We start from the raw sequence: 10,016 nt of genomic DNA, 5'->3' as shown, positions 1-10,016 counted from the left end.
CTCTGAGCCATATTTTGGAGACCAGATTCATTTCTACCAAGTAAAAGTAATAGCAGTCTAAGCTAAAAAGGAAATTCCTCACAACTGAGGTAGTTACTAAGTATCAGCACATTTTCCAAGTTCTCACAAGGCCCCTTAGCTATTTACAATCTATTTTCCCTCATATATAAATGGAGTGCCTTTTCAATTTTATGTCTTCTGTGATTTGTTTAAAAAAAAACACTTATACACACCAGCCAGAATATGCCTATTTTATTAACATCATGCTTTAATAAATAACTGACTACTTCTAATAAAATTAAGCCTCTGTTTACAACAGCCCCCAATATTCCATTTTGACCACTCTGCAGAATTTGGTGTAAAAAGTTGAATGAAATGTAGACCCTGAGCTATCAAGTAATTATGTTTCAATATAAAAATAGAGAATTACTCTTACAACTGAAGATTGAACAATAACACAAACAACCTCTTTGTGGGTTTTAGGTTCAGTAAAATTAGTTAGGATCTTAATGGCTGTCTAAAGCAGGAAGAGACTTACAGAATTTTAGTCTTTCTGAAGACTTCTGGGAACTCCTTTGAAAGTGATTTGTTACATTATCAGAGTTTTATGAGCTATCATTTGGTAAGGACACAAGGAAGGGATTCCCAAGGGGCCAAGACAGTTGTTAGTCTTTGGCCTGGGACAACAGATATGGCCATGGCCTTTGCCACTTCACCCACATGGCTAAAGGTCACTGCTAAGATGTAGTCTTCTCAGCTCTACCTACTCCCACCCCGCCCCACCCCTGAAGAAAAACAACACGTACAAAAATCTGGACACCTAGTTCTCCCCTAAGTGGGCTCCTTGGCTGATATCTTGGATCGCAGCACATTGCTGTGAACCATGGCAAGTCCTTTGTTTTACTGTTAAGAGGGGGCCGGGTAAGAAAAAGACTCAAATGAAACACCTTATACTCTCTTAAAACAAAAACTGGGATCCCAAAACAAATGGAGATACACATGCACAGACAAAAACTTTGCCTGAGTGTTGACAGCTATTCCCTGAGCCCAGACTGTATCCCAGTTCTGGCTAGCTCCCAGACAGCTCCCTGTACATAGTTGGGTTTGAAATCTGGACCACTCTAACAAGGGGGATCAAGTGAGATTGTTGGTCACTTATTGCTGCCATTGGGATATTAATTCAAATAGGGTCAGTGTGAACATGAAAACTAGCACACGGTGGGCTAGCTAACCTGCCTGATTTTTAAAAAACACCCCCAAATCCAAGTGTGAACATGTGATAACTGGGACATCCTGAACGCCTTCTATCCTTCAAGGGGGAGGATATCCAGAATCTTTTTCTAAATGGGTTACAGTTTATATATAAGTGGGTTCAAGAAATGGACCCACAGTGATCTTAGCTTATGTAATTCAACTCATTCAAAGCAGTAGTCTGCAGTCTCTTCCAATTACCACCTATAAATGAAGTACGTATAACCTTCTTGGATTGATGCTTTGAATACAATCTGACAAGTGGCTCAGAAGCCTGCTCGTGTCCTCACATTCTGTCCTAACTTAATAATAATTTAAAAAAAGAAAATCACCTCCACGTCTCTCCAGATAAGGCAACTAAAATAACAGGGAGAAATGGAAATTTTACTGCTTGTTGGCCTTTTTCTTTTAATAACATGATAAATAAAACCTGCTTCTGTACAGCTATTTAATATTTCAGAAATACGTACATGTTACATGCCAAGAAGGAACCCTGGTTTGCTTGTAAGAAACAAGGTGAGATCATAGTTGGAAAAAAAAACCCACAAACGAAATGAGAAAAAAACATACAAACAAATAATAGAGTGATAAAATCACAAATGCACAACTAACTATAGTTCTTGTACCTACACTGTTAGCCACATTTAACATGGTTTGGGGGAGCAGGAACCAACTCAATGCACAGTCCCTTTTCCTCCCAAAACTGAATGAAAAAACAAAGTCAGCATTTCTTAAACCAGTGGCCACATAGTAAAAACTGTACATTGTTGTCCATTCATTTAAAAAGCAAAGTCACTAGGATGGTAGAAAAGTGATAACTGGTGCCTTTTAACTTTTTGATGATGAACACTTTTTCTCAGAGTTTGAGAATTATCTCCACTCTCTCTGCATAACCAGGAACAAGATGCAGAAGGCAGTGAGGAGGTAGGCCTGTGCCCCAGGACGGACACCTGCACTGTCGGCTTTCTCATTGGCACTCTTCCCAGCGTGGTCAGTGGCATTATAGTCAAACTCTGAAGGGCACTGCTGATACTCACAGCCACTTCCACTTCCTTCTCCACTACTTTCATCACCTAGTTTAAAAAAAATGGAATAGAGATTTCATTCCACTTGTTCTCATCAGAAGGCATACAAGAGCAATTTGTTCTTTCAAACCACAAATGCTTACTGTTATCAAAGAAGTCCACATCGTTCCCATTGTATGCATTCTTCATCTTGCTGGTCATCACTCGAAGAGCCATGATTTGACGAAGGATCAGTATGTCTGGTTTGCTGGTGTCAACCTGGACCTCTGGGTTGTTGCCCTGGTTGGCTAATCCATTTCCTGTCACTGCAAACAGGTACCTGGAATGTAAAATGACCCCAGTAAGAAGATTTGTAAAGCAAAAAGATTTTATCTGTCTGCCTCCCAAAGTGCTGGGATTACAGGCTTGAAGATTATCAAGATTATACAAGAGATTATCAAATATTTCTGCTAGATTATAGTATTTCCACTAAGCAAAATTAGATGGAAGTTCTTCAATTCCTAATGAACTCTAATCTTTCTTGTTCCTGTGGATTCTTCATTTCTCCAATTTGATGGAAACCTTCTTGAAAGCTATCCCAGCACTTTTGGAGGCTGAGGTGGGTGGATCACTTGAGGTCAGGCATTCAAGACCAACCCTGCCAACATAGCGAAACCCTGTCTCTACTGAAAATATAAAAATGAGCTGCGTGTGGTGGTGTGTGCCTGTAATCCCAGATACTCAGGAGGCTGACACAGAAAATTAACTTGAACCCAGGAGGCAAAGGTTGCAGGGAGCTGAGATTGCACCACTGCATTCCAGCGGCTGAGATTGCAGTGAGGTTGCAGAGAGCTGAGATTTCACCACTGCATTCTAGCAGGTTGACAGTGATACTCTGTGGAAGGAAGGATGGAAGGAAGGAAGGAAGGAAGCTATCCCTCTTGAGGAGGTTGGTGGGTTGAAGTAAAGAAGTATGGGTACTGGCTGGGCGTGGTGGCTCACACCTGTAATCCCAGCACTTTGGGAGGCTGAGGAGGGTGAATCACAAGGTCAGAAGATCAAGACCATCCTGGCTAACACGGTGAAAACCCGTCTCTACTAAAAATACAAAAAAAAAAAAAAAAAAAAAATTAGCTAGGCATGGTAGCAGGCACCTGTAGTCCTAGCTACTCAGGAGACTGAGGCAGGAGAACTGCTTGAACCTGGGAGGTGGAGGTTGCAGTAAGCCAAGATTGTGCCACTACACTCCAGTCTGGGCAAAAGAGCGAGACTCCATCTCAAACAAACAAACAAACAAACAGAAGTATGGGTACTTCTCTAACTTATTGAGTGTCTAAGGGAGGGACACAGGGCATCAAGTCAGAGAATAGAAGCTTTGAGAAATGGTTATTTATTAGGCTAGGCCATTGGGCAAACAGCAACGGGCATTAAATATTTTTAAAATAATGACACTATTGGAACGGCCCTAATACGAGACTATAACTACTGTCAAACTTTTGACTCAGCACTCTTTGTAAGTAACTGGGTGCCTTCTCAACACTCCCAGTGCAAAGCCTGTTCCTAAGAATGCCTAGAAGCCTTCCATGTTGTTGCTACCTACTGTGAATTGCTTCCTGATGCCTCAGTTGACAATTGCGAGAACCCTCTCTGAAGGTCACCCAGGCATCTAGGAAGGGACAGACTTCAAATTCATTCAACAGACACTAACCTGCTTTTGCCTTTCCCATTCCAGCAGTCATCCTCATTGCCGTTTCCTGCAGCCATCCTCTCATCATTGCAAACGTTGCTCGGAAGGGAGGACCAGAATTTCTTGGCCTGTTTCAGTTTCTCCTTGACATCAGTAACCTAATTATGAAACAACAAAAAAAGGATCATTGTAAGACAAGACAAAACTACCTACAAATATGCCTTCTGGCCATTTCCAAAGTATCTCCAGAGTGATATGCAATTCATTTTCAACTTTAGTTAGAAGAGGAAGATGCAACTCCAATTTATATCTTAGAAGTACAAAACCACTCAAATGAATAGTTGAAATGCAAGTTCCAAAAGGAGTGGCCTAGATCCCTCGTGCACCTCATTGTAAGTACTATCTGAGGCCTACCAGGTTCCATGCCCTGTAGGCACAAAGATAATACGCAATCTCTTCTCCTAAGGCTTTTAGAGTCAGGATCAAGCGCATATATTATGCACTCTGTGAAACATAGCTGCTATTGCTCTTTCTCTCCATCCCTGTCTCCGCAGACTCCCTCTTCTGTGTTCCTACTACTGTAGGAATACTTTCTTACATTTTTGTAGCATATTACTGTGGATAAAGCAATTTGCCTACAGTTATTCACTCTTCTCCCATCTCAGCATTTACTAAACATCATTTTATGTTAATAAGCCTGGAACATCTACTTCTCCCTCTTTGCCTCCTTGTTGGTACCTTTTGAGAACAAGGATTTGCCTTATTTCTCTGAGCTTCTCTGTGCCTAGCACAGTGATGGACACATAGTAGATGTTCAGTAAATGCATGGTGAATCTAAAGAGAAGTTCTGAGACAAGACTTATTGCATCATAACTCCTTGACTACCCAGGAACTTTCTGAGCTAGAAAATGGGACAGGCAGATTGACAGACATCCACATCCTATTTGCTTGAAAAGTGACACCCGAAAGACCCACACTTGTCAGCCTTCCAGCTAAAAATTCATTCTGAGGAAGAGTTTTCAGTTCATTGTCATTAAACACGGCCCTTCCTGCCAAAATGCTCACCAGTCGGTCCAAACTAGTGCCAGCTGCTGTGGTTGGGCGCTCCTCGGGGTGATGTGGTCTGAAGCGAGCACTGAAGGCACTTTCAGAGATGGAACGAGAAATTCGTCCAGCTGGGAGGGGCTTGGGGGGTCCACATCCCTGGAAAACCTGCATTGGAGTAAGTGTAGTCATGTTAGGGAAGTCACATGCCAACGCGGGGCGGGGCAGGGGGGAGGTAGTTCCCCAGCTCCCCTTTCCAGCATCTTGCCTTCGTTACCTTCTGAGACACTTGAACACTATTATCCTGCATGTTCATAATAGCATCAGAAATCTTCACATCAATGGGATCCATGACCGATTCAATGTTGAAAGGACCCTCTAGCCTTTCTGCCACCATCAGCATAGCATCTAATATGAGGTTTGGGGAAGAACAACACAGCATAAAAAGTCAATCATTAGTTTGGCCTTGGGTAAATCAATCTAATTCTTTTTCCTGTTTCCTGCATGGGGGCGGGGGAAGTAAGACATGGATCATAATGAATTCTTGTTTTTATGTTTTTATATCTATTTCCCTTACACCAAACTGCATTTAGTCACTATGTAACACTAGCTCTCTGAAGTGTGAAATGGCCAGATGAAGGCTTAGTTCTACAGCAGGAAACCAAATCAGGAACTTTCCTCAATACTGATTATTCGTGTGTCAGCCACTGTCACTGCAAGGCTTAGTTAGCTCCCAGAAGACAAACCTAAGGCTGGAGGCAAAATAACATGCCAGTTCTCCCAGAGACTTCCCTGGGATCTTTTCGTTTCACATTCCATTTATAAGAGTCAAAAACAAATCAGTTAAGATGCTGGCATATTAATTCTTTTCTTTCATTTTTAAAAACAAAACCCCTCAGATCCTTGAGTGCACCGTTGGAAAATACAAATGAAAGGATTCCTAGGAATTCTAATGACTTTTCAAATAATAAAACTTTGAATAATCCAATTTTTGTATTAAGAAAAACTTCTCATTGCAAATACAATGGCCTCAATTGCTCTTAAAGCATGTACCTCCTTTTTTTTTCCAAAGTGAAAAGATGACACAAGACACAGTATACAAAATTAGTGGGCTCACAGTATATATCTTCACCGATTATCCTGCTTTAGACTCTGGAGTAGTCTAGCATTTTCCAGTAAGCACTGAATCGCTTCAATAAAATACATTGTCTTTGTTTTCTTGCCATACATGTTTCTAAGGAGTATGAGGCTTAGTATTTTTGCCTGCTACCTGTTTTACAAAATTAGAAGAACTTGGAAATGAAAACCCCAAATGACAAAAAGGATGCTTCATTAATGACAAACAGTGAACTTTTAAACTTGTTTATCCCCGCTTTACACTCTAGTGCTTAGTGTATGGCAAGAAAGGAGTTAGACCAACATTATCTATCACCTTCAGGTAGTGCAAGGATGGTTACTAGAAAGAAGGGCTAGTTTCCGGAAGATTGTGCCCTTCCCAAAGAAAACCGATGACAACTGCAGCCCCCAGCTGAGCTTCTACCTAAGCTTTCTAGTGGAAAGGAACATAGGCATCAGCATATCAATGAAACCAAATCTGGTCATCAACCTTTCACCTTCAACCTAGAACAAATGCTACACAACATTTGAATGCATGGGGTCATTTCTCTAAACTACAATTCCGATGTCACAAACCACAAATAGATTTCCGTGAAATGCAATTTTTAAAACAGTAATAACAAATGAAGTTTCAGAATGCATTGTGGTAAGCGCCAATCAAGTGATGCTTCTAACTCTAAGTAAGGGCTGAAAGCATGAATATACCATTGTACTAGAGGAGAGAAAAAAATGCTTTTGATGTGCTAGCAAAAGGAGACTTTTGTAAACAAGTGGAGCACAACTTAAATGTGTTCTTCATTGTCAAATCATCAGGGCTGCCATGTACAGAAAGCACATTCCTCCATAAGCTGAGAAGAAATCACCTGCTCCCAATAAAAAGATTATGAATAGACAGATAATAAACATCTAAAATGCATACGTTTAAACAACAACAACAACAATACCCAGTGCATTTTGTATCTCCTTATTCCCCTAGTGGCGAGGAATGGCCAGATCACTAATGTGTTTGTGAAAGACTGAAAGGAAACATAAACCCCAATTCTTCTGGCTCTTTGGCGTCTTTGTAAACTCTGAGCGAGCCAGCTATACACAAGGGCCTGGGAATGGAGGGGGAAGCTGGGCCTTTGTTGGGGCCGGTGCCATGGCGTTGCATGCTGCGCAGCTGAAGAATGCAACTGAAGAGCACTCTGCCTGCATTCTGCAGCCCGGGAGCCAAAGCTGCCTCTAACCCTGGAGGAAGTCATGATTGGCTATCAATCGGCTCTTCTGTAACAGCAGCCAGCCCTGATAAGAAGCCTCAAGAGAAAGCCAAAGATGACTGGTTTGGAGTTTGGGTTTTCTTCTGGCTGATACGAGCCACGGGGCCCTTGTTTGTGGGATATCCGACTGGCTCCTGCCAGGACCTGGCTGGTGCCCCCGCCAGCAATCCCCATACTAAATTCCCACTGGCAGCAACATGCGACATTAATAGGGTTGGCCCTGAGTCAAATGAGTGTTAACACAGCTACAGTATGTGATGGAGAACAAGGTGCACTTTAGCATAATTTATGATTCTCCAGAAACTGACTTTTGTTGGTAGGGGCAAGGCAGATATTTGGTTTGTTTTTCCAAGTGAAGGTTTCATATAAACCAGCCTCTTATAAAACCAAGTTCCAAGGTGTTTTAATTATTTGGATCCATCCTGATAAAAGGTTGACGAGACTTCAACATTTACTAAAGGGTCTCAATTCATGGCTAGTTGCAGATGCAGTTAAGAGAGGAGAGGAAGAGCATGGCAACAAGAAGACAGATTTGGAAAACCGGTTCATCCTTAGTCTCTTAAAGGGTCTAGTCCAACTGCATGATTTCAGTGCTCAAGACACTGGCACTGAGTCTCCCCCCACACCCCCAGCAACAAAGCATCCCCTTCTCACTAGGGAAAGCGATTCCTTTTGCATTGTGCTGCCAATAATCAGAAACCCACATCTTCAGCCTCACGACCTGACTGGAAGAACAAAAGGCAGTTTCCCGACTTAACCCCAAGATCTGATTTAAAGAAGGGGGAAAAGCCCTTGACCATTCATTAGCTGCAGTCATTTAAAGGGGAAAGAAAAATTCCTTGCAAAGAGAAAAAAAAGGAGAGAGACAAGAAATAAAAAAAGAATTTACAGCAGAGGCATGTAAATTGGGACTGAATTCTACAACCACAAAGCAGATTAATTAAACCCTTGTGAAAAATTCATGAAAAAGCACTGGAGATTAACAATGTCTATTACTCCTGGTCTTTTATATCTGCTTATTAGGAATCAAGAATAGTATACCCATTAAAAACAAAGTTTAGATACAACTATATACCTCATCCCTCCAAAAAGTTATCACTTAAAATAACTAGGGAAAAATCGATTCAGAAATCCTATCAACTTCTACTTGGGTTTAATTTTGTTTCTTCAAAGACAACAAATGTAGTTTTAAAAATGCACAACAAGAACAGCAGCAACTTAAGTCCTCTTTGTTTCAGAGTAACTGATTTAAAACGTCAATTAAGAAAGCCAGAGTATGGTTTTGATTTGATATGGACCTGTAAACTCTAGGAAAAATACATAGGAGCATTTGTATTTTAATATAAGGATATGAGTTTAGTTATGGCTGCTGCTAGACATGTTAGAGTATCAAAATAGTGGCAGGGTCATGCCCTTCTGCGTTCCATTCCCAATGTGTGTGTAGAAAAGTCAGCAAAATTTGATCACTGTCACCATACATTTTTTTGTACCATATGGCAAATTCTACTACCTTGCCTGGAGAAACAGTGAATTATAGGGGAAATTGAAGAGGATCACGAACTTTCTTTAAAAATTCAATTTAGCAAAAGAGAACTGCAAACTTGACATTTGGGTGTGGGGATGAGAATGGGATAAAAGAGAGAGAGAAAAAAACAAAAATAGCGACTTTAGATCTGGAAATGCTATGGGTTTTTACTTTCATGAGAAATACTTTGAATCAACAATTTCTCCCATGGCTTCATTCTGGGCATGATGTGCCATTTGGCCTGTGTGTCTTTGCTGGTCTTATGCCTTCCCTTTCATGAGATTCTGCTTTTCTGTGTGTAGAAGATTTTTTCAGGTCTTCTAGCTTTGAGCTATTTAGGCTACAATTGTGCTGAAGTGCTTAATATTCACATCTTTTTTTTCCCCCTGTGTCAGTGTTCTTAAGAATCTGTTGGAGCCAATTTATTGATGCACTTTCAAATGGAGTTAATATGGTAATTAGCTCTCACACAGACTAAAAAGCATTCCCCAACCTTAACACCCCTCACTTCCCCCCAGAAAAACAAGCCAGCAAACTGCATGCACGTTCCCATGATTTGGACAAATAAGTGAAAAACAGGTGCTTATAAAGACACTCAAATTTGGCAATTATGCAAAGGTGACTGGGGTGGGGAAAAATGTGAGTTTCCTTTTGTGAGCTGTTAGTATGTGTGTGCGGTCCTACTAATACTCAGCATAATGAACTTCAACACTGGTCACTGTTGTTTCAGGCATCAAGGTAATTGACAATTGGACATTTAAATTCTCCTTAATTTGTCCTTTCCCCAAAATCATAACTAACCCTCTCAGCAATTGGCCACTTCATTTACATTGCTGTCTGGGCTCTGAGAATGGTTTTCTAGGTGGAAGATATATGCAGGAATACGTATCCCTTACATTCTCAGGGCTAAAGTCCTTCCACTCTCACCAGAGCAGACTACTATTGCTAAATCGTGTACAGAAACAGAATCCCTAAATTTCTCAATCAGATTTCACCTGATCCAAATAACAAATACATATCTGGCCAGTTTACAGAAGATTTGGTTGCAGTGTAACAGATATAACATTTTAAAAGCCACTTTTACAACTCCATGAGGACTGTACTCCAGCATTTACTTGGATACAAGCCTA

At 40.9% G+C, this 10,016-nt stretch overlaps 1 protein-coding gene across 1 annotated transcript in view; it reads right to left on the bottom strand.

Moving 5' to 3' along the window:
• Positions 1 to 237: 237 nt before the first annotated feature.
• The window catches only part of GPC4 (glypican 4), a 118,508-nt gene continuing 108,729 nt past the window's right edge, over positions 238 to 10,016 (bottom strand). The window contains exons 5-9 of the mRNA XM_007992736.3: positions 5,264 to 5,394; positions 5,008 to 5,154; positions 3,964 to 4,100; positions 2,420 to 2,595; positions 238 to 2,324 (exon numbers count right to left, since the gene is read on the bottom strand). Of these exons, the coding sequence (XP_007990927.1) occupies positions 2,122 to 2,324; positions 2,420 to 2,595; positions 3,964 to 4,100; positions 5,008 to 5,154; positions 5,264 to 5,394 (794 nt within the window). The 3' untranslated portion in view covers positions 238 to 2,121. The remainder of the gene's footprint in view (positions 2,325 to 2,419; positions 2,596 to 3,963; positions 4,101 to 5,007; positions 5,155 to 5,263; positions 5,395 to 10,016) is intronic.

This window comes from Chlorocebus sabaeus, chromosome X, assembly GCF_047675955.1.
Source record: "Chlorocebus sabaeus isolate Y175 chromosome X, mChlSab1.0.hap1, whole genome shotgun sequence".
NCBI classification, from domain to species: domain Eukaryota; kingdom Metazoa; phylum Chordata; class Mammalia; order Primates; family Cercopithecidae; genus Chlorocebus; species Chlorocebus sabaeus.
Note: the sequence above shows the minus strand (reverse complement) of the source record. Positions and strands in the feature narration are given on the sequence as shown.